Below are 24,443 nucleotides of genomic sequence, written 5' to 3' on the forward strand. Positions count from 1 at the left end.
CACTATTAGCACGCGTGCACAAACACACCCTCCCAGTCACGCACGGCAATGACGAAGACGATGACAGCAGCAGCGAATCGACTAAAAAAAATAACCCCTACTCGGCGATACGCCCTGGCTTATTTCAAACTACACAATGCACTTCTTTTTTCGCCTTTTAGCTTTCGATATGCACCTTGTGGGCCCGATTTTTCCTCCCACACGCTTGCGGCAGACGGGCGTCGCTGTGGATCAATAAAATAATCGCTGGACTGCTGGTGCTACTGCTGCTCTTGTGCTGATGCTGCTCCAACGTTGGCTCAGCGTATCGGAAAAACTTGCATTCGCGTTTTTCGACAAAAATCTGGTGACATTACACTTTTTTGACAGCTTTCTCCAGTGTTGACGTTACACTGTGGGTCGGGCAAACTGGACATTATCGTGACAGATTGTGCAACAAACTTTATTTTCTTTATTTTAGTTATCTAAAATGTGCGCTGTTTTGCATTACAAAAACAGATTACTAAAGCATTTGTACAAAGAGAAGTTTCTCTAAAATTTCAGAGCAAAAATAAATTTTCTAACTTAGACATCATTTACACGCTGTAAATTGCCAAAACACCTTTGAGGTCGTCTTGTTCAGATGTTCAGAAAGCGTTTTGGTCTCGTATGTGTGGAAAGACGAAGACGGAACTTTAACAGTTGTACGATGAACTCGTTTTCGTGCAATGAATTAGACTCCAATTAGACTCCAATATAGACTCTGGTGTGCAGATTATGTCATTAAAGTGACGCCGGACGACCAAGTTCGTAAAATTTTTTGTGGTTGTTCACGTGTGGTTGTCGAATAACGGAGGCGTGTTAACCCAAAATTAAGCGAAATGATAGTACTAATGTGTCCGTCAAAAAAAAACAAACTGAGCATCGGTAGTACACAGGATCGTTTAAACTGCAAACCCCGCAAGTCCCACTTTGTGTAGACTCCTAACCAGCATAGAAGTTCCATATTAGTCTTACTTCCCCATTATGAAACCGAACCGTAGAATAACTGGTAATTTTAATAGAACAGATATATTCTGCTTATTAAATGGACTATGAGTGGTTAAAAATGTGTACATTAAAAATAAATAGTTTTTGAAAAATAAATCTTCTCCACAATGGGTTGGTGCAGCAGTGTCGTAATGTCTTCATCCGTGACCGCATAGCTTTCCATCGTGCGTCTGTTGTTCTGAGTCAGTTGTTTTGGTTTGTGCGCTGGAAAAACATTACGCGATAAATAACAGATATAGCAAACAGTGGGGTGATTTTTTCTCACGAACTGATTGCCAAAGTTTCAGTGGTTGTTCGCCGTGTCCAGATTGCATCATGGCAGAAACTCAAGACACAATCAATGAAAAGGACAGTCCGGTCGATGGTGTGCCACAGCTGGATCTGACCAAAACGTCGAAACAGATTTATTTCGAGCTGCTGCGAACATGGGTCTATCATGCGGAGATGCAAAACCATCTGCACGCTCACTTCCCGTACTATTTGATGAGCAACTATCCGCAGCTGTTTCAGCTAAATGCGGGTGGTAGCGTACCGTCGGCAGTTCCCAGCATGGGATCCTTCCTGACCGGTATGCCTACGACGAACGGCGGAAGTACGACGGGTGGGATGAATTCATCCGGTGCTCCAACGGTACAGGGACAGAATGTTACTGTGAACCGGGGACGTAATGAAACGGTCGATCCAACACGACCAGACGATGGTAAGCGAGTTGGCAGAACGAGGCAGTGCGAAGGTTAAGGAATATAAGTCGTTTTTATCCCACTTTTCTTTAGCTATTAATCGGCACGGAGGATACGAGTACGTCATTGCACCGCTATGGAAACGGTTTGCGGCCGAAGCCATCGATATAGCGATAATATTTCTGCTTAAGATAATGACCACACTGGCGTTTATGGATGCGTTCGAAATCGATGTGTAAGTGCAACCCTCGTCGCTGACGCACGTTTAATGTTTCGGTTACCTAACCGGGCGTGAAACCGTTGATAAGCGTGTTCGTGATTGCCACGGAACTGTTTTCTCACTCTGCATACCGACTGCATTATGAAAAAACATGCTTTCCCTTTGCTACCTCTTCCCAGCTTGTACATGGACCTGGACGCGATTCGTAACTCGTTCGAGGAAGATTACACCGAGCTGCTATCGTTCACCTCGGAGCTGATATTTCTCGAGATAGGCATCAAGATAGCGGTGTGCATCTACGAAGCGGTATGGACGGCACACGTACAAGTCATACCGGGCAGTGCAACGCCCGGCAAGATGCTGATGGGTTTGCGGATCGTTTATGCCGAATCGGTGGCAGTGTTGGATCCACAACCTCAGCCCGGTTTGCTAAGCAATCAGATACCGCTGCGGGCGCTACTGTATCCGGGCACGACACCAAGCTTTGGCCGTGCGTTTGCCCGGGCGGTCGTGAAGAATGCTGTGATAGCATTTCTGTTTCCCATGTGTTTGCTGTTGCTGTGCTTCCGGCAAAATCGCTCCATCTACGACGTCATGACCAAGACGGTCGTGGTGGAGGACAATCCCAACCCGGTACTAAGACGGCGCTAGGAAGGTGGAAGAGTTTCGCCAAAGGCTGTGGATGAGCCCAGTACCAAAAGAGTTTTCTTTCATGCACAGCGCCGTAAAACCTCCTGGGCAGCCGAAAGACCGGCCTGTGATGGTTTTGGAGCATCAAAATGCTCGCTGATTAGTATAAGGTAAAATTTTCAGTTAACCAAATACGAGAGAAAAAACAAACCCCCGCTATGGTGAAGTGTTACGCTGGTAATATAAATGTAATAAATTGTGTAAAGTGTACCCGTAACAGGAACCGTTTACAATATGGTTTTACATCAGCACTTTATTATTTCTTTCGATACATTTGTTCTTAGTCACCAATTGCCTACTGGGATGCAGTTTTGTTCCGCTTCTTCTTTTCAATCTCGGACGGATTCTTAATCGTCACGGTAAACTCTTCCCTGAAGTCCTGCCCAATCGTAAACTGCTTGTTAATCTTGAGATACGGTCCCAGCACGTCTGAAAGCGATGGAAGAGAAATGTTAGTTAAATGCTAGTCTTGCAATATATCAGTGCTATTCACTGTTTATCGGTGGCCAATCAGGCACGTCTTGCGCTTCCGGTTTGCCATGGATGGCGAACGATGTCCACAGGTCGACCATTCGCTTCGCAACGGACGTGTCCTGCTCGTTCAGGTTAGCGGCCATTGGGGGATACGGGAAGAGATACATCAGATCGTTCGAGTGGTGTACACCGCCATCGAACGGAATGGCCGATGTGTCGCCACCGTAACCAAATCGAGTGTGTTCGCCTGCGTAGTCAAAGCTGTACAGATACGTCTGCTCCGGAAGGTACATCGCATTGTTCTGGGCCATCTTCAGCACGGGTCCCTTAATAAGAACATCTGCCGTGTGCTGTAATGGAAGGCAAATATTAAACAACACAACCACAAACAATCTCCTCCACAACACCGTCCACCTACATCGCAGAAACCTGCCAGAAGTTTTCGCAAATCACCGGACGCGAGCTGTTCGTGTGTGAAGAACTGGGCCATGGTAAGCGTGCGGATGGTACAGGACGGATCGTCCACACCCAGCACCTGGTTCACCTCGTCCACCAGCCGGTGGATGGTGATGTGTGGATCGCCGATTAGCTTCTTAAACAGCAGTATGTTAAACACTTCCAAGAACGCGAACGTTCCATCGTGCCGGGTGGCACCGGTGAGGAGTGGCATATTTTTCCGTCCTCCACCTTTGCGCATGATGAAGTAAGGATTCTCCGGAAACAGTCCATTGGGATCGTTAAACACCAAACGTGCACCACCGATCGTGTCTGTTCCGTTCGGAGTTCGAAGTCGCTAAGATCCAATTGGGGTAATCAAAAAAAAAAATCGTAAAGAGTTTACCAATTCTTTGGAAATCCCTTCAAGAATTCGTCATACCCAGCTCTAGCGCTACTTACGTAATGTTGAGTGAAAGCCTTCATCAGACTGAAGATGTCCAGCTGCATCAGAAAGCGCTCCACGTCCTCCAGCGGTGCCTTCCGATCGAAACCAGCAAACCCGGCAATATCCCGGCAGTTACGCTCAGGACTTCGGTCCCACACCCACGAACCGTGACAGTTGCCCGACTGCAGTATCAACCGGCTAAACAGCTTCTCCGTGTCCAACAGCGGGCTGTACGTCATGCTCGAAACCATCGCGGCCCCGGAGGACTGTGCCATCGCGGTAACCTGCTGTGGATCACCTCCAAAATGGCTGATATACTTCTGGACCCACTCGAACGCCAACACCACATCCATCACGCCCGCATTGCCCGGGATCTGTTTGGTGTTGGAGCACAAAAACCCCAGCGCACCCAACCGATACTGAGGCACCACCAGCACGACATCCTTCTCCATGATGTAGTTCGGTGGGTAGTGATATATCGCACCATCGTAAAACCCACCACCGTGCACATACACTATGACCGGTTTGCGGCCATTGAAATCTTTCGTAAACACACTAAGATTAATGCAGTCTTCCAGATTTTCGGCCCTTTGTTCCTCCGTCAGCAGCTTCATGCGCTTGTACACCGGTGAGCCAAGCTTCGGTTCCGACACATCCAGCACACCCTCCCACGGTTCCGCCGGAACTGGTGGCTTAAACCGCCGCTCACCCGTAGCCGGTTCCGCGTAGCGCACGTTCAGAAACTGGTAAATATTCACACCCGTCCAGGCACCGCGCGTGGTGGAACCTTTCAGCTTACCCAACCCCGGAAGCTCCACTATTGGACGGTCCGTCGGTATGCTGGGGCTTCCTCCCTCCATTGTGGACAGCTTCCGAACGGAGCCTCCGAACACACGCAACAGTCCGTCACCGTTACCGACGGTGAACAACTTCCGACGACGACCCGGCAAGAGCAGTAGTGTTCTGCTGATGGTGGCCATTAGGAAACTGACCACGGTCTGGTGTTACAGCTCCCTAGCAGCTCGTTCTCGTGTGTCTAACCGTTGCGGAATATATTTTTTTTTTTGGTTGGCAAAAACGAATTTCGCGAATCTGCACGCTTAAGACGATTAGCGCTGTCCGAAAGATAAGCGCTGGGGTTGGATGTTTTGCCACACTTGGATAAGTTGTTTCCACTTCGTTTGCTCGTTTTGCACGCATGCGGTAGGGTTTTGGGTTTTGTTGGCTGTTGCCATTTTTTTCATGGGCGGTTTGATAAAAGGATACCAACGGGGCGGGGAGGCGGGAACACAATAAAAGACTTACCAAAATGTATTGTATTGCGGCCAGTCAGACAAAGAGGTCATACAAAAAACAAAACAAACGAGTTTCAAATTATAAACTACTTTGTTATTAACGCTTGTTGAGTTTTAATTTTGAAAACAGCGTGGACGCGTTACCAACACGTACGTGTTGGTGTTATTGCATACCTTCAGGCGCTTTCGTATAACGCTTGGACCGTTGGTTGTGTGTAGTAAAATTGCTAGTTTTATTAAACGAGCCATTTAAAGTAATAATTATTTATCAAAAACGCTCAATTAAATATAAATATCACATTTTAAATGCTTCAGTTTCACCTTGAAAACCATAAAGTTCATAAGAAACCAGAAACCGGATACTTTGCATATGGTGGGATCAACCAGATATTCATTACTATGAGCAGTTCAATTTCAAATTCGTCACACCGTTATAAGAATTTACTATTCGGTTTTCATGCTACTAAGTGCTGTTTGTATGCCTCATGTCCCTTTCTCTTGCCTTAAAGACTTACCAAATCATACAGTAATTATTGAGTTTAAGATTTTTGTGTTGCTTTTTCTTTATACTGATTCCTCTGAACACCATGTACCAAATTGGTTTTAGTCCCAAGGGCTCTGTTAGGCTCGTCAGGTTGGACAGGTTAATTTCATATTAATAGTTTTGTTTATTTTAAAGAGTTCAAAGATCCAGTAATATCTCATAAATGCTTAAAATAATACTTATTTATTTAATTATCGTGATAAATGAAGCCTTGCATCGGTGTTGTAAAAGAATATTATTTCTTGTGGAAAAAGTGCGTACAGCTATCGCACAAGTTCCTTGTTGAAACCTTTTATCATATAATCTGCATTATCAGCGTCTATCGTTGGGATCGTGGTACCTTCGTCGAGAATAGATAACTGCCTCTGACTGGACTACGACAATATCCTACTAAAGTGGAGCCGTCCACCCTAACTGACCACCCTAACTGTGGGGTTTTGGGTGTATTGTTGCTGCTACTGCCATTTATCGTAACCACTGGTGCTGTTTTGTACCGTTTCGTGTCGCCTGCGTGCATGTACTGTTTGTTTGTTTTATCGGAAGATTTGCTAAAGTGGATTAAAAAGCGCCTACACCCGTTGCTGCTGCTGGGCTAGATTTCGCCGGATTAGTTCGTCCTGATGTGTGCCGACGGGACCGTTGTCTTGTGCAGGGTGTTTTGGTACGGGGGACTCTTTTAGCTGTTGCCGCTGTCGCCGAGCAGCGTCAGCGTTGACCGTGAATTCGTCCAGGAAGTTGTTGCCTACTGTTAGCTGCCGGTCAAGGTGAACGTACGGACCGAAGATCTCTGTTAAAAATAGCGAGTAATGAGTCATGAGAGGGATTTCGGTACCGTCGAGGTTTCGAGCGTTCATGGTGCGATATACGTACGATTGAATGGGGGCCAATGTGGAAGTTCTTGCGCGTTAGGAACACCATCCACAATGAACGATGTCCACAGGTCAACCATTTTCTTCGCCATGATGGTGTCCTGTTCGTTAAGCTGGGCGGCTGTGGGAGGATAGGGGAACAGGTACAGCAGATCGTTCGTATGATGTACACCACCATCGAAGGGAATATGGCGAATGTCTTGGTCGTAACCGAAGCGCGTATGTTCACCACGATAGTCGAAGGAATACACAAACGTTTGATCCGGTGTATGTCTGCTGTTGTACTGCGCTAACCGAAGTACACTTGACTTGATCAGATGCATCCCACACAGCTGTTAAGGAGAGTTCAAAAATAAGTTGCTACCTACAACAAGAGCGAGAAGATGTCTAAGGCCTACAACTCACATCGATAAGTCCAGGAATCATCTTCAAGATGTCTCCATTCGCGGCCGCCTCCATATCCAACATACTCTTCACGGCAAGAGGCGTAACGGAGCAGGACACCTCTACCGTACCTAGAATACGCTGAATCTCCTCGATCACATCAAACCTTAGGAAGTCTTTCTTGTCGTAAAGTTTCAACGCGGTCAGAATGGTAAACACATCCACCAGTGCGAATGTGCCCTCGTCCTTCACTACGCCCGTTAACATGGGAATATTCTTCCTACCTCCACCGGCCTTCATCACCTCGTAGGGTGATTTGGGGAAGATTTGGGATGGTCCACCGATCGTCATACGGCCCCCAGTGCTATTGATTCCCTTATGAAGACCTTGCCACTAGTTAAGAATAGCCAAACGTTGGAGAAAAACTTAAACAAGGCCTTCACAACTTGCGTCCCTTACTTACATTGTGCTGCATGAAAGCTTTCAGCAGGGTGTACGTATCCACCTCGAGCAGGAACTCCTCGACCCGTTCGAGTGGTGCCTTGTGGTCAAACCCAGCACGACGCACAATATCCCGGGCATTCGTTTCGCCATTGTGATCAAACAGCCAGCTACCGAATGCAGCCCCCGAGTGCAGAATAATCTTCTGAAAGTATGACTCCTTCAGCGCGGGGCTAAACAGCAGCGACGACAGTATACCAGCACCGGCCGATTGTCCGAAGGCCGTCACTTGTGCGGGATCTCCACCAAACTGGGCGATATGCTTCTGTACCCATTCGAACGCGAGCAACACATCCATTATGGCCGCATTGCCGGGAATGGTGTCCGTTTTGGTGGAAAGAAATCCAAGCGCGCCCAGTCGATACTGTGGCACGACCAGCACGATATCCTTCTCGAGCAGATACTCGGGTGGATGCTGAGCGGCACTACCACTGTAGAAACCACCGCCGTGTATATAGACGGCCACCGGCCGCTTGGCACTAGTGTCCTTCGTGTACACGCACAGACTGATGCAATCCTCCAGATCCGCGGACAACTGATCTTTGGGAAGTTTTTTAAGATCTCCATAGCAGGGAGCTCCACGACCTCGCACGGATACATCCTGCACACCACCCCACGGTTTCACGGGTATTGGTGCCTTGAAGCGGTTCTTGCCCACTGCTGGTTCAGCGTACCGTACGTTGAGGTACTGCTGGATCGGTGTTCCACTCCAGGCACTTTTAGTGTACGAACCTTTAAGCTTGCCAAACCCGGGAAGTTCCACAACCGGGGCAACGTCACTGGAGCAGGAGCGATTATTGGTTGCACCACAGAGAGATACACGCACAAGCCTTTCCTGTGCGTGATGACGCACAGGTAGTTGTCTCAACAGCTTCAGCATTATTGTGGCGCTCTGAATCACTAATATTCGGAACTCAAGTTCCCTTTTGTACACTTGAACCGATAGCTCACTGAGCAGTACTGCTTCACAAACCGTACACTTCCAGGCACCGGTTTCACCTTGTATTCACCTCGGTTCGTCCGGTCAAGGTATAATTAGTGCCGCGGCCACCTTCCGACTAACCGAATTTCTGACCCAGGAGGACGGTTTTAAGTGATTCTTATTTTGACTGGCTTTTGCGTCGAAGATGGTGAAGGTGTTAGTTTGTTATCTGTGCAAAGGTTCGCAGAAACAAACTATGGAATTCGATATCCATTTTATCGTGCCCGGCGAAATCATTCTAGTGTATGTGAATATTGATCCTCATTTGATTAGCGGCGAAAAAAAAAACATCGCGCCATTACTCAACCCATGCGACAAATAAACATCGCACGGATGGGAAATAACTTAGGAGGGAGACTTGTCCGTTTTTCCCCTAAGTGAGTGGGATGCTTAGGATTGTCATGTACAATACCCCGGTATGCTGTCTTTATCTGTGTGTGTTGTTCCGCTTTACCATTGCTCACGCTTACCTGGGGCATTGGAGCTGCTAAAAATCATCGCGCGTTGTTCCGCATTTTTGACGTGCTACCAAAACACGGCCGTTATCTATTGCGTTCCATTGAAAATCCGGTGGCGTTTCGTACAGCTCATTGCAACCTCAATTCCTGGTGTTGGGGTTTGTGGCGCATTTTGTTTTGGGATTAGCAGGATCAAGGTATCAGCCTGGCGAGACTGTGAGGCGATCATGTTTGCCTCAAATATCTTTACCAAGCTCGACAGATTATGCATTGTGGAGCGCCTTGTTTAATGGGATGGCTTTAATAAATGGAGGTTCAATCTGCTTATATCTTGATTGTTTATCGTAATTAACAGTGTTATGATGAGTTACGGAAGCGTCTGCTACTTGCGTAATAAATAATGCGTCTTAAGATGAGCTGAGACGATCGATCGATGCCAAATTATTCTTAAAGCTGGCTTCAATTATGAGAGATACAATTCTTCGGATAGTAGATTAAGCTTTTTACGACTTCTGTTTTGCTTGATTAGTTAGGAATTGGAGAGTTGGAGAGTGAATCCTTTATCGGCGGCTAACATTAACTGCAGGGTGATAAGATTTAAAAACTTAATTGAAGCTCAATTATGATAAAGAGCTTTCTGATGTAACTTGAGAGATAGGTTAATAGGAATTCTAATCTACTGCCATATCCATTGGGCTCCCCTATTAATTACACTCTATACTCTCACGCAGAGGATAGATTATCTGTTGACGACTGAGACTTAGTTTGTCAAGATAAGTTTCAGTAAAAATTCGAAACCCGGTTGGACTTGAAGATTACGCTGAACTTATTTTAAAGACGTGGAGTGAAGGAGAGTCATAACTTAACCATGGCGAAGCTGGAGAGGTGGATGCCTGACCAGTTGTCGAATTGAAAATAAATGTTATCCATTTTGGGTTTTAATGCATTCAGCACAATTGCTATATTTATTAAAACATTTCGTTGCAATGAGTCTTATAAAATGAGTTCCCTACGCCTTACATATCGTCTAGCTCAGCCTTGTAGTAGTGAAGCGGTTCATTGTTGGCCAGCTTCTCCCGGATGCGATCACAACGCCGATTGGCGACCTGCTTATCCTTGGGACAAGCAAGCGCCAGCTGGCGCCACATACAGTACCCAAAGTTGGACGTTTCCGAGTTGCACTGGCCGGCCTCCCGGGGGTTTTTCGCTGCCTTATCCTTCGCTTCCTTCACGCACGTTTGAATGTGTCCGGCCAGCAGCGGCTGCTGCCAGTCGTCCGACGCAAAGTTGCTCTTCACGAACTCCATCAGCTTGCTTTCGATCAGCGTGCCGTCGTCGTTGATGACTTCTTTCTTCCGTCCAACACACTCCATGGCGCAGATAACATCCGACTTGGTTTTGTTCAATCGCTCGCAGGAGAAAAAGTCCACCGGTTCGTATGCTGCGGAAGGAGTTATTTGGTGATGCAGATGCAGATCTATTCATCTTCCTTTCCCTGCTATTACTATGCTTACCTCCGTCGGCCTTGTTCTTGTTGCGTACTTCCGTGAAGCACTGCTTCTTGATTTCGTGGATTTTGTCCAGATTCTCGTTGTTGGCATCGTTGCAGCACTTGTAACGACGCTTGCACTTATCGTCCAGCACATCGGACGGCGAACGACGGAAACGACCCAACATGGAAGGCTCATCTGCTTCCTCGAGCAAACCCTCTAGCAGAACCTCATCTATCGGCAGAAAATATGTAACCAACCAACCTTAGCACAGTGTTCACTGTTAACGCATGATCGTTAGCACTTACTGTAGAACGAATCCTTAAAATCGTACCCCACCACAAATCCAACCAATCCGACGAAAACGGCGAGCTTCAACATGTTCACAACACCACCAAAAAAACACTGCACCAAACCGTGAAGATCAGCTTCGTCCGAGGGCTTGTTAGAATTTGATGTTCTAACGCAGTTCGGGTCACTATATATAGGAAGGTCAGTGGAATGTAAGACTGCCAAAAAAAAAATCAAGATGCCGGACGAAGAGTTGGATACATTACACCAAAGTTCGTTCGCGTTTATTCTATGTTTGTGCAGATTATTATGCTTCGCGTTCTTCCAGCTGATCTGATGGCACCCGTCGGTGTGTGGATGAAGCTGGCTGAAGTTGTGGTGCTGAAGTGCTGATTGATTTGTACAAGATCAGTGATCTTTCTGTTGCTGGAGAATGGAGCCGATGAAAGGGTGATGTAATTTGCGCTTTATTCAATCCAAATTTGGAAGGTTTTTGATGTCTTCAATACGGACTTAAGGAATAATTTTGTAAACTTTGATTGTTTACCATGATCAAAATATTGGCAATTTGTTCTTAATAATAAATATCGATTTAAGTTTTCTTAAACAACTATTATTTATTAGAAATTTAATTTATTCTATTACAAAATCTCCTATGTCAGATAATAACTTGTTCGTCTTTTAATACTGTTCGGATTCATTTTGCACCGTATTCTTAGCCACCACAAAGTATGATTGATGATTGATGGGCGTAAGATCTCGATCAAGCTTCGGACGTGAGCATGCGTGACTGCGAGGCTCATCCATTTTGTCCATTCTGCGCATAGAGATTTGAGATCTGGAATCTTCCCGAACCGGGCTACGGTTTGCGAAAACAGAAACAAAAGCAACCTAAACCCATGTATCTAGAGCTTATTATTTTTGCATCATTTGTGAAACTTGCCCTGCCAGTTGATCCAGGTTTTGTGTTCGTGACGTTGCGTCTCTATGGTCAGCGGGTCAATGATCCACAGAACTATCGCACTCGGTGTACAATTTGCTTACACGACAAGCGTAGAAGGTGCGGAAAACAATTCTACAATAACAACATCGGTAAACTCGTTGTCTGCTCTGTTCCGGAATTTGGATGCTAATTTGGCAAGTCAACTGAAGGTACTGTGTAGGAAGCGAGCCATTTGCTGCCAATGATACAGTGAGGAAACTGCCTGGCATTTTCTACACACTGCAGATGATTCACTGCAGTACCGACAATATGAGCACTCTGATCGTAGATCGGAAAGTGTTTGCTTGTACACTCAGCCCACTGAACGGCCATTTCCTTCCACCGGGACGTTGACGAACACGGTCGGGAACGGGACATATTGGAACATTAAAATCGTACAACAATTGTGAGAAAATCATCGTGGGTGAAATTACCGTTGCGACATTGAATTAACAACCGACCGGAGAGGGCAATTAATGTACGATCAGCGCACGATCACCGCACGGTGCAGCATCTTATCAACATCTTGCAGGTCTTGCAGGTGCATCGTATAAAAGCGTACCACAGCATTCTAGGTGGACAGTGCGATCCATCCAAACCGTCGGTACGGTGCATAAGCAATGGCTAAGGTGTTGATTTTGAGCGTTGCGTTGCTTGTCGTGGTGTGTGCAGTGGCCGGCGGCCGGTTCGAACGGTCGGTGTTGGGACCGAGAGTGCGTCGTGATGCTTCGATGCGCTGCTGTAACGATGGGTTCGACCAGAGCGAAATTCACGCCAAATTTGCCGAGGTTCGTACCGCCTGCATCGGGGAGCTCGGTTTGGAGGAGGTGCCTCGTAAGTATCCAACATGCCGGTGTTGTTCATACGTTTAGAGTCCTTCTCATGGATGTGTCCCCCCCCCCCCCCCGTACACAGATGAGGAAATGATGAAGAATCGTGAGCATCTGAACTGTATCACCGAATGTATCGCAAAGAAGGAAGGTATTGCGGACGAAAGTGGTGCCCTCGTACACACGGATCTTGCCAAAGCGGTGATGGAGCATATGAGCACGATCGAGTGGAAGGTCCCGCTGGCGGAAGGATTCATCAAGCAGTGTTTCGACGAGGTGGAAGCAGCCGACAGTGCGTTTGCGCCTACCGACGAGGCAAAGTGCAATCCGGAAGGGTTCGATTTTGTTTTTTGTCTGTGGCGTCAGTTTACCCTTTCCTGCCCGGAAGAGTTCCGCGATGATTCGGAAAAGTGTGTCGAGCTGCGGGAGAAACTATCGAACAAGGAGGATGTAAGCGGCTTGCACGGTGAGCTTGAGGCGGCTGAATAACGACATACACAGCCTAAATGTATGCAATCCGGTGGACATCGAAATGAGCTGCGTTGCTGACAATCATGGCTTTGGTTAGAAATGTAAGACGCATATGAATAAAGTACGATATACTATCATGCCCTCAATTATCAGGATGTTCTGGCGCAAAAGACTTTGATGAGAAAGATAAATATATATTGAGAACATAATAAAATTAACGAAATTTGAATGCTGTAAGAAGGAAGCAGTTGTTCAGGATTTCTAAAGGTTTAGTTAAAATTGTATTTAGTTATTTTAATTTCAACAATACATTACATAATAATGTATTCATTATATGGCTTTATAATTGTTATTTGACTGTTAAATACCTATTACTAGACAGCTTTGCTTTTTATTGCATGGTGGCACTAATTCAAATCCGGTCTGCAACCATGTTCTTTATCGCTATGATGCAGCAAGTACTTACAATCTTTATGAGTTTCCCTTCCTTTGACAAAATGTATAATCGGTTCAATCTAATCAAATGACTCGAGCAATTCACTGTCTGTGGTCCAATTTGTTCCGTAAATGCTTCATCATCGCATGCATTCTCGTTGGATAGTGAGTAGAAAACCAATAGAAATCATAATTAATAGCAGGAAAATGGTTGTGAATGAAGACTCAAAACATAGTGCAAATTAATGTTGCCAATAGATAAAGACTATACATATTATTTGCAGAGAAGTTGAACCAGGTCAATTCGCCTTCTTCGCTAAAAGCTAAGTACGAAGTAAATTCATCGGTGTCCTTGGTTGAATGATAAATGATAAGGTAAGATAGGTCAGATTGAACGAAAGAAAAATAAATAAAAGTTTTTGATTGTAGGCAATCTCAAATTTATCAAAAATACGTGTGATTTGGCTTTATTGTTTTTATTGACTTATTGTTTTCCTCTATTATGTACTCTTGTAGTGTTTTAAACACAGTTTTTTATACAACACTATATTGTTTCTTGACATCTGTAAATATGCAAAATAATGTTCTTGAGCCATTATTCGACTGACACGGCGATAATATACGATTTTTTGGTTTTATTGTACATGTCTATAACAATAGTTTGAAATAAGGGTATATAATTGAAAAAATAATTGCATAAATTAAGGGGCTTCTCTTGCCTAGTGGACTGAAATTACGCAATTTGCATTGCAACAATCGATTATTAAAAGTTTGCAATAGTTTTGCGCAAATTAGATAAACACAATGGTGATCTATTTAGATATGAACTTTGCTTGTTTATTATACTTGCCTCATAAATAAAAAACTCTTTTACTACATTAGTACATTTTTGTGCTTTTATTAAACATAGTGAAATGTCGCAAGATTATATGATCCCAAAACTCGTTTGATGAAATAAATGACTCATGATACGACCCGACGCGTATTTAAGCAGCAGGTTGGTTTTGCTCCAATGCTTGCTGCCTGTACGCTTCGTATGACATTTGAGACTGTAAGGGAGAGAGAAAAAACACGGACAGAAGATAAGATGAATTTTTGATACAGCACCATACTTTTGGGAAAAAAACTACACTTTGGCAACTGATTAATTCGTTTTACAGTTCAAACAACTAACAAACCATTCCGTAGGTAACCCATGTGCAAGCGTTTGTACATACAGCAGCGCTTAGTAATACAACAATTCGGACGGCGGCACGATTAGAGACGCTTAAAGCCGAAACAACGGTAACCAATTAACGAACAGAGTAGTGGACTAGTGGAGTAGTGGGGAAACAATTATAATTTTGTTAGACAAGCGATAAGGAAAATTAAGAGTTAGGTAAAGGTGGTAGCATAGTCAACAGCAGGTCGTAGTGTAGCAGGCCTCCTACACCGGGAAGATTTTTTGTTGTTGTGGCTCACACGGCTACTAGCACAATGTTAAGGCAACACACTGGAACATCGAATTAACGACTAACCTCCCAGAAACCATCGTCCCATGTGGGGAACAAGCGTTTGAAGCTTCTCGGTTCGGCGCCCTGTTTGAGAACAACGATCGGGACCGTCTCTTCCGTGCGTTCGGATGGATCGGTACGGATGTACTGACGGGCCATGTCGATCGACTTGCTGCGTTCTTCCTCGGTCGCTCCATTACCAATCCAGCAGTAGATCTCATCACCTCCGTCCAGTACCATAACATCGTCAACGTTGAGATCCTGCGGAGGGTAGATTAGAGTACGTTTAGAATACACATCAGGCTGGTTTAAACAATGTTGGAAGTCATATTTACTTCCTGCTCGAAGTGAGGCACTTCTTCGACGCGCAGCTTCTTGTTGTACAGAATGCGACAGTGGAACAAACGGGCCGACAAGAAGGGTGCTCCTGGCGGATCGAGCTCGCGATCATATTCATCCTTTCCACCGAGTGCGTTCCAGAACTCTTCCGGTTCCGAGTCTTCTGCGATGACTTCCGGGCTAGCGTCCGGCGCAACAACTCCAGCAATGTTTGCCGCCATGTCCTTCTCCAGATCGGATGCACCGACACCGTGCCAGATGTAGACGGTTCCCGCTGTCTTCAGCAGGAACACATCATCGGATGCAAGGGAGGAAGCGCTCGGGGTCATTTCTTCCGCCCGTACATCATCCGCACAGGTGCCCCGCACGCGGAACAGTTTCGTATCATCCGCGGACTGCTTGTCGTGATCACCCAGCAGGGTAACCATCTTGCCCTTGAACAGTTTCATAAAGTGGCGCGGTTCGTTACCCTGCGCGACACGGACCAGAATAGCCTTGCCGTTCAGCTCGTCATCCATGCGGACGGCGTGCATCGCGGAGGCTCCCTTCTCCGTGGTGGAGGATGTCTTGCCCTGCCAGAAGTACACGATGTACCCTTGCCCACCGGCCTTGACGGTGTACTCATACCGCACGAGATAGGAATCACCGGCGAAGAACGTTCCGAACGCGTCCGGTTCCGCCGGCACGAGGTCGTAGTTCTGCACGCGCCATATTTCGATCGCTCCCTGACCATTGTCCGGCATGAAGCCAAGGGCACGGCCACCGTTCTTCTTGAAGGTGTGCAAAACTTCAGCATCAAACTCTGCGTCGGCATCCGATTCGTCCCCGTTGCCCATGGCGGTTTTGATAAGCTGCGCATGGTTAAGACCCTTATCGCGCCAGCTGGAGAAGAACTGCTTGAAGTCGGTTGTTTCGCCATTCTCCACAACGCGATGCACTGCCGTATGCACCGGATAGCCCTTGGCGGTGATGAACTCCTGCGCTTTAACCATCGCCTGCGAACGCTCCTGACCCGTTGCGCCCTTACCGATCCACACGTAAATGCTGCCTGCTCCGGTGTCCAGAATGTAGCAGTCCTGCTGATCAAAGGAATGGCGGTGTTGTGGAAATCATGACGGTCCACCGAAGCTGCAGTTTGGATTACTTACGTTCGAATCCAGCATGCTCTGCTTCAATGGTCGCTCTCCGATGGGAGTGATCTCTAGCGATCCGCTAGCATCCGACACGTGGTAGAGGGTGATTGCCTTACAGTCGGATCGTTCATACACCTCATCGCACTCGGATTCTTCCGCTACGTCCTCAGGGGAACCTTCTCCCAGTACGTCGAAGAACTCTTGCTGTTCCGAGGAACTGGCAAACTCATCTGCAACCGAAAGACGTTCTTACATTCAGACTGATCGCGAATTGCAAAACCGATTGCTCCCTTACCCAAGATGTGCACATTGGCACGACCCGCATGGTCCTGATCGCGAATCTGACCAGCAGCGCTGATGGCCTTAATTTTCTCGACCCGCTTCGCTGAGGATCCCACATACACGTAGATATCGAATCCGGCATCCAGTATGAAGCAGTCACCCTTGTTCATCGACCCGACCGCCAATGGAACCTGGCGCACGCGTACGTTCTTGGCACCCTTCACCTGGAACAGCCGTTTCTCACCGGCGGCGTTGGTTTCTACCTCGTTGAAGCCGCTCTTAACGCCCCCGGCCGCATATCGAACGCCTCCGGGGAAGTAGCTGAGGAACAGGGAACCCTCGTGGTCCTGTACCTCACGGTGCTGCACCGGAGCACCGTTGTGACGATCGTCCAGCTGGACCGTCAGTATGGCAGCGGAACCAGCCTCATCTTGCGATGTTTCCAACCCGAGCCAGAAGTGGATGTCCCACGACAGCACTCCACTCTTCGATTCGTTCGTCTGCAATGGGGAGGAGAAGACTTTTCTTACAAGTGACGCCCCGCGGGAAGACACCAGCATGACTCACGTTGAGCACGATGTAGGAATCACCGGTGTAGAATTTCCCGTGCTCCTTCACCGGTACCGGCACTGGTTCGAAGTTCTGCAAGAATATCAAGTATGATCGATTTTTTAAAAAGTTCCAGCACGAGTGAATCATGACAGTGATTTGTATCCGTCCCCTGCCCCTGTCAAAACAATGCCCCTGTCAAAAACCATTTGCATCGAAACGCTTTATCGGTGCGCGGTCCGTGACGATTGCTTGTCTATGACTTTGTGGTTGAATTTCCCATGACTCACAAGGTCGGAGGGTGCAGTGAAACGGATCGTTTAGAAGATGCATAGCTCCAACCGTTGTCTCTTCACTCCTAACCTTGGGTTCGGAGTTTAAGCACAGCAGAGACGCATATTTGCCCTTCGACCGGGCTACAATTCTACGGAAATAGTCTCCATTCGATACGGGCACATAATCGCCGACTGTTTGCGAGTAGATTAGTCGTGCAATTTTAATTAAATAGAATGTGACTCCACACTGGTAAAAGGAACAACAACAAACGTTCACTGTAAATACATCGTGCGGCAAAGTTTACATTAACACGGTTTCGCTAAAAATACATCCCCAAAAAAAAAAAAATGAACCACCCTCTGTACCGGTAACGATGGTGGGTTTCGATTTTGGTGTGTTAAAAAAACCAGCGGTTAATTGCGTTTCGCTTGAAGGTATGAGTTTGTTGTGCTGTTCGTACGTAGCATAGATATCGGTACAAATGGGTCGATATGATACGGTCTTATCTTATCTCGATTGACGCCTTATTGACCGTTTGAGTAATCGTTTCGGTACGTTAACCGTTGCTGTTGCAAACATTGCAAAGGCGATGCAGCTGTTGCTTAATATTTGAGACGAGTTGTTAAGAATAATTTAATGGATCCCGGTGGGTATATTAAACTATAGTATAAAAAATATTTATTATAAAATAAATAATGGATATTCTAAATAAAAAAAAAAAAAACTTACTCCTCTCTTTCCCATGACTTGAGCATGATGAAAGAGCATGATTAATGCACTGCATGGCAGTGTTTTGAGCGCATGTAAACAAAACATCTGGCACACATTAGTGCATTCCAGTACGGTTTCCTGATGTATGTCTTTTGGTGTCTATTTTTAAAATGCCGAAGATGAAAACATGATCACCAAAGAAACCTAGCGGCTAGTGCCCCAGCGTTTCCTGGTTCGCATCGCGTAGCGAAGCGCCTTGTCGTTTCACAGCCAGACCATAACTCGCGTATGGCACGTAACTACGCGTGGTTGATAATTATCTGCCCAACAGCATCGCACAACAGATAACATTGTGGCAGGGTTCCGTGAGTCAGGTATTATTTACCACCTCGCGTTGGATTAGACACGCTGGTGTAATTTCCAGCCACAGCAAAAGGAAGGGTAGAACTCTTGGGAGTTACTGTTGCGCCAGGAGTAGTGGACACGAACGTTGTAAGAATTTTGGTATAATTTATTACGCATTTCCCAACCCGACAGTCGGGTGCCATCGATTTTCCAAAGAAACAAAAAAAAACCAATCCCACTGTACGCCACCATTGCATCTACACATCTGCCCATCACTCTTCATGGCAGTGTGATGGTGTGCATGTTGTTTTCCTTCCGGCATCACATCATGCCATTACCAGCGCGTTTTATGTTTGCTGCCGAACCGTGTCCAAATTGGACGCCAAATCGATAGCGATGTCTCGGCGAAATAATAAAACGAGAAGAACAGTGGCCAAAAAATCACAAAACGCTCACAAACACACTGGCAATGTGTGTGTGTTTTTTTTTGTTTTCTTTCAACCGTATTAAAGTGTGGGACGATTTCCGCTGTTTCAGAATTGTTGGCAAATTGCGATCGCGATTTTTCGTTTGTTTGCAACGCATCTTCACTTTGTGTTCCGTGTGTTTCTTTGCTTTGAAAAACCTGTTTTTAATCGTTTTTTTTCCCCAACTCTCTCTTCAAGTTGTTACGTTCTATTGCAATCTCGCCAAAGTGCTATATTCACCTCGATTCGCCACACTTCCAGACCCTTGCTAATGCCGGCACTTTCAAATGCTGGATGCATCGTTTCGTATTCACTGCGCAGCCCACGTTCTAACAGTAGTGACAATAATAACCGATCACTTCCAGCAGTACGCTTGATCACCGATAAAACCCGTCACACACAATTCCACCCACAAACACACACACTTCAAATGGTAGCGAACGAAACCTAGTGGCACTGTCGGCATCCGCAGCACGCGACTTCTAGCGCGGAACTGTAACGCTTCTATCGCATGAAACCGGCATTTGTAGCTGTGGTGTGTTTATCTCGCAAAACCGAACATTTTGGCCTCGTTGGAACCCCGCGGGTGTGTCATGGGGATGGCGCCGAACGGGGCTCGATTTGTCACCCTTCCTGACGCGGGAACGTCCCGCACCCGTATCTTGAACGTGGGATTTTTGGGGGGTAAACGCATGAGAAGCTGTCGTTGGTGGATAAACAGAGAGTAATATTGAGCTTGAACTTGAGCCGGTACGTTCCAGCGGTTGGGTAAGCTTCGTCGCGGCACGTGAACACACCGCGAGAGTACTACGAGTACTATAGTGGTGTATTTGTATGAAATAGAGACCGAAAAAAAACCCTTCATATCTGGTTGAGAGAGATGTAGAGCATGCATCGTTGCGGGAGAGTTGAAGATGAGTCATTGCAGTGGAGAGAAGGCCGCCGACAGGCACAGTGATTTTCAAACTTAAAGCAAAAACGGACCTGGAAATGTAGTTTTTAAACTGTTTTTTTTTACTACGCACACTTTTTTAATAGAAGCAAAAGAATTCCAGAACACTCAATTTATCGTTCAATGATAAATACTCTTATTACTTCAGAATACTGGTGCGAGCCCTTTAAAATAAATTAAAATTGATAGAATCATTATAAAATTGTACATCCCTAGTGTAGTTATATACACATTTCAACTCAAAATAAAAAAAAAAAGTGGACACAAAAAACAAGAAAATGAAAGTTCTTAACTTGTTAACTAAGAAAAAATTAAATTAATAAAAAATGACGAAATAACGTAACAAAAAATTGCAAAAAATAATCCATAACGGAGCTAGTAGAATGAAAAAATCATCATTTTGCATGTCCGTTTGAAAAAAATGGGACGTAAAATGAATTATAACTATATTTAATAAAAAAAAAAATATCAAAAGTCATACTAACCGGGAGCCTAAACAAAAAAAGATTAAGAAAAATTTATGAAGAAAAATACACTGAAAGATTTTAATCAAATGTATTAGATTTACATGACAAAAAAGAGGAAATACTCATTGATATTAGTAAATGTAAAAAAAATAAAACTTTTGTTCGCATAAGGGAAATATGATCACATTGGTATCTGAGCAATCCAAGTCATTCGCAATACCAAATGATAAACGTTTTGTACCGATGGGGTTTCCAAAAGGTCGCATATATTTAAAACCAAATAACCTTCATCGTCATGGAGGTGTAATTAAGTCAATTCCATTTAGCTGGGAGCATGATATGGGAATTGCTAATAGAGCCATTTACAGTGAGGAATAATCATCTCCAATTAATATTTTTAAATGGTTGAAGTGAAAAGTGAACAAACGTGGAAAAATCTTCTTGGAAGCTGTGAGAAACGCAATTCTAAAATGTGCTAGAGATGTTTTAAAAACATTGGAATGGATCATCAAAAATGGTCAACTAATTGTATAAATAAATTCACAATAAAGCTCCTCACACTGCTTAGTACATAATCTCATTTATTGTTCTAAAACAATCGCATTTGCTACGTGACACTCTCAGCAAACATTTACACCAAACGCGATTGGTTCGATCCAGCAATGCGCCAGGTCTGGAAGAAGTGTTTGAATGGAGCCGTTTCAGCGTTCTGCACAATCCGTTCGACCGGTGTCCAGGCCGGGTACTTCTTGGAGCCGATAAACTCCTGCGCCTTGGCAAGCGCTTGTGTCTTTTCTTGCTGGGTCGCTCCCTTGCCGATCCACACGTACAGACCGCTGCCAGTGTCCAGGATGAAGGAATCCTCCTGCTTGAGGAACTCCTGCTTCAGCGGGCGCTCAGTGATCGGTTCGACGGCTAGTTTACCCTTTGCATCGGTTACGCGGTACAGCTGCACTCGTGCCGCATCCGTCTTCTCGAAAGCGGCATCAGCTGCAGCCGTCGATTGATCCGGCACCAGGGTCGGTGATCCGGAGCCCAAAATCGTGAAGAAGTTCTCCTGGTCCGTCAGCGTGGAAAACTCATCAATAATGTGCACCTTCGACCGTCCGGCATGGTCCTGATCGCGTAGATCGTTGGCGAAATTGATAGCCTTCAGCTTCTCCACGCGCCCTGCATGGGGTCCAACGTACACGTAAATTTCACGACCCGCATCCAGTATGAAGCAATCACCCTTGTTCATGGCCGACACCGCTAGCTCTACCTGCCGCACGCGGATGTTTTTCGAGCCCTTGATGTGGAAGAGCCGCTTCGCGCCCGGATCGTTGGTGGTTACGTGCTTGAAGCCACTGGCAACGCCACCCTCAAGATACCGCACACCACCCTTGAAGTAGCCGAGGAACAGATCCGATTCCGTACCTTCGACTTCTCGGTGCTGTACCGGCACACCGCCCAACATGTCGTCCAGCTGGACGGACAGGATCGCCGCAGAACCGGCCTCATCTTGGGTAGTTTTCGTTCCGAGCCAGAAGTGGATGTCGTGCGATTTGAGCTTATTCTTGTCTTCCTTCGTCTGGGGGCATGAACAAATGAGAACAGTCATAGCTAGTGCTTATCGCTACGGTCCGTTCGATTATCACTTACGTTCATCACGATGTACGAATCGCCGGTGTAGAATTTTCCATGCTCTGCCTTGGGGATGACTACGGGCTGGAAGTTCTCAACACGCCATACCTCCAAGCCAACCGTTTTGCCTGCATTGTTGAAGGCGGGAATGTTCAGCTTCCTGCCCGGACCGCTAGCGATCGTTGCACCGTGGATGAGGGCGATGGAAACCGCGGACAGCAGGAATGTGCAAACGAGCAAACGAGCCATTCTGTACAACGAAACAACGTAGAACGTAAAAGATCGCTACTTTCTTGAACAGTGTGCTGCGTGTTTCAATAACAGCTCAGTGTCATTGATGTCACGGTTATCAACGAGAAGCGTATTGTACAGGCGGGTTGTTTTACGTTGTCGATGACCCGTATAGCCTTCACGTTGATAGACGGTATACGTGATCAAGCCGATGAGTTCAAGGTTTGCGGACGTGTGACGCTAGAAGCACTACGATCTCCTATTAGGATACGCTTCAAGGGCCACAGAATCGATAACAACTCAGAACACTACCCAACAATCACAACAATCACAAATCTTCCACAATGTTTCTTACCTTGCAGCAGGAGCTCGTGTGGTCAACTTCACCGGTGTAGCACTGTGAACGTAATGCCGCAACGGAGCTGATGATCATTTATATTCGTAGGCTTTCGAATGTATCGCGCCGCAACAAATACAATCAAATTTCCGTTGTGCGTTGCGTACGGTAGATGCGATACGATCGTAGGAAAATAATTGAAGATCACGTCCGTTGCATAGACACCAGAAAGGGATGGACGTACGGTCATCTTTACTGATTCACACATCGAAGGTATTGGGAGTAGTCTTGGACAGAGGTGTGAAACATTGCGATGAAAAATGCGAAGATAGACGCATAGAAATAAGCGTAGAAAGAGCCAGATTTATAGTTGAGGTTGAATTGAAGTGTGATTTTTTGAAAGAATTTTTAACAATACCTTTGATGCAAAAAAGTTAGTTAAATTCCATGAATTTTAAACAAAAAGAGGATTATTCTCAAGACATCTATAAACAACATTAGAGGAGGATGTGCTAGAGTTGATAAGGATGTCTTGTGGGATCTCTAAATATCCTCTTTTCAACGTTTATTGAACCTATCGTCATTTAGGCAAAAATGAGTTAAAAAATGCATTTGAAACCACTATGGTTGGACAACTCTGCTTCAAGTGTGCGGTGCAAGTGGTCGTGAGACTATGCTGTTACTATACACATTATATTTCATGTTGATACTTAACTAGGGATTGTCCAGCATGCTTGGACGCAAGACTTCGAACAAGTCTTAACTTTTGAGTGAACCGCATTGATTGTGGTGGTAAAGCAAGGAGAGTCAATCACGGACGCTGTAACATAGTGCTGTTGTTGGATGAATAAGATGTTTTACACAAAAAATGTAAAAGCTTATCGTACAATAAGGAAATTCCGAACTACGTCTGCCTTGCATTTCACTGAGCCGGTAATCAGACAAACAAGTGATTCAGTATGAACTGGTATGCAGCAAAACAAATCACTGCCAGTGTGTCTGGGATCTGGTCTAGTTGCTAAACGATCTTTCAGTCGTAAGCATCGTTAGTGTTCGATTTCTATCAGATGAATTGATGACGTACTCTGTGGGAAGCAAAACAACTGTACATGGAACTATGATTCTTTTGTAGTACTTATTTGTATTTTCCTCTACTGTCAGACGTATCCGTATCATCGAGTCACCTTGCTTGACCATGTTTTAAAATGTTTATATACGCCTGGAATTCATGGGAATTGTAATACTTGATACGTATGCTTCTGATGAGGTATCGAAAAACAACAATTTCCTTTATCACTTTTGATCTGTTCATAGCCTTATCAATTCCTTACAGTTTTTATAGGCTTTATAACCTAATTATAGCACCAATAACAACTATCCTATGGAAAGTTTAACTTAACGCCGTAATAGGTAATATATCTTCTCACTGATAAGGCAGGATCTCTTAGCCATTAAATTCAACTAATACCACAGGCATGATGACATGTGTAGTTGCAGTTGCAGCTGCAGTAAACGAATACGAGAAACGTGTGAAGTTGTTGTCCACTTGGTGTGTAAATTTACTAAGGTATGAAGATATAGAGTCTAGAGTTTTTTTTTCGAAGCACTTGGTTCTACAGGTCCCAGTCCCAAATCCTGCGTAAAGGAGAATATGGGGGTGAAGGGTGTGAAGATACTTCACATTCTATCTGTTTAGAATCTTAATTTATTTCTCAGAAGTTAGAGTGATT

The 24,443-nt window shown here is 45.4% G+C and overlaps 7 protein-coding genes across 7 annotated transcripts; 2 read left to right on the top strand and 5 right to left on the bottom strand.

Annotated features, from left to right (window-relative positions):
- Positions 1–1,344: 1,344 nt before the first annotated feature.
- Positions 1,345–2,580, top strand: LOC128708338 (protein FAM8A1). The gene is made up of 3 exons (XM_053803312.1): positions 1,345–1,729; positions 1,803–1,944; positions 2,109–2,580. The coding sequence occupies exons 1-3, from the start codon at positions 1,345–1,347 to the stop codon at positions 2,578–2,580; spliced, it is 999 nt and encodes a 332-aa protein (XP_053659287.1).
- Positions 2,581–2,914: 334 nt separating this feature from the next.
- Positions 2,915–4,956, bottom strand: LOC128707736 (glutactin-like). The gene is made up of 4 exons (XM_053802695.1): positions 3,991–4,956; positions 3,512–3,886; positions 3,113–3,443; positions 2,915–3,048 (listed from the first exon to the last, which is right to left on the bottom strand). The coding sequence occupies exons 1-4, from the start codon at positions 4,954–4,956 to the stop codon at positions 2,915–2,917; spliced, it is 1,806 nt and encodes a 601-aa protein (XP_053658670.1).
- Positions 4,957–6,384: 1,428 nt separating this feature from the next.
- LOC128718712 (glutactin-like) lies at positions 6,385–8,449 on the bottom strand. The gene is made up of 4 exons (XM_053812332.1): positions 7,532–8,449; positions 7,090–7,461; positions 6,686–7,016; positions 6,385–6,602 (listed from the first exon to the last, which is right to left on the bottom strand). Exons 1-4 carry the CDS (start codon positions 8,447–8,449, stop codon positions 6,385–6,387), a joined length of 1,839 nt encoding a protein of 612 aa, XP_053668307.1.
- Positions 8,450–10,025: 1,576 nt separating this feature from the next.
- LOC128709777 (uncharacterized) lies at positions 10,026–10,880 on the bottom strand. Its single transcript, XM_053804796.1, has 3 exons — positions 10,808–10,880; positions 10,524–10,733; positions 10,026–10,450 (listed from the first exon to the last, which is right to left on the bottom strand). The coding sequence occupies exons 1-3, from the start codon at positions 10,878–10,880 to the stop codon at positions 10,026–10,028; spliced, it is 708 nt and encodes a 235-aa protein (XP_053660771.1).
- Positions 10,881–12,392: 1,512 nt separating this feature from the next.
- Positions 12,393–13,091, top strand: LOC128709885 (uncharacterized). The gene is made up of 2 exons (XM_053804922.1): positions 12,393–12,606; positions 12,688–13,091. Exons 1-2 carry the CDS (start codon positions 12,393–12,395, stop codon positions 13,089–13,091), a joined length of 618 nt encoding a protein of 205 aa, XP_053660897.1.
- A 1,403-nt stretch (positions 13,092–14,494) lies between these two features.
- LOC128709562 (gelsolin-like) lies at positions 14,495–19,403 on the bottom strand. Its single transcript, XM_053804569.1, has 7 exons — positions 19,344–19,403; positions 17,323–17,397; positions 16,769–17,255; positions 16,489–16,703; positions 15,337–16,419; positions 15,026–15,262; positions 14,495–14,557 (listed from the first exon to the last, which is right to left on the bottom strand). The coding sequence occupies exons 1-7, from the start codon at positions 19,401–19,403 to the stop codon at positions 14,495–14,497; spliced, it is 2,220 nt and encodes a 739-aa protein (XP_053660544.1).
- Positions 19,404–21,153: 1,750 nt separating this feature from the next.
- Positions 21,154–22,394, bottom strand: LOC128709563 (gelsolin-like). Its single transcript, XM_053804570.1, has 2 exons — positions 22,164–22,394; positions 21,154–22,092 (listed from the first exon to the last, which is right to left on the bottom strand). The coding sequence occupies exons 1-2, from the start codon at positions 22,392–22,394 to the stop codon at positions 21,154–21,156; spliced, it is 1,170 nt and encodes a 389-aa protein (XP_053660545.1).
- Between the last annotated feature and the right edge of the window lie 2,049 nt (positions 22,395–24,443).

Source organism: Anopheles marshallii, chromosome 2 (assembly GCF_943734725.1).
Source record: "Anopheles marshallii chromosome 2, idAnoMarsDA_429_01, whole genome shotgun sequence".
NCBI lineage: Eukaryota > Metazoa > Arthropoda > Insecta > Diptera > Culicidae > Anopheles > Anopheles marshallii.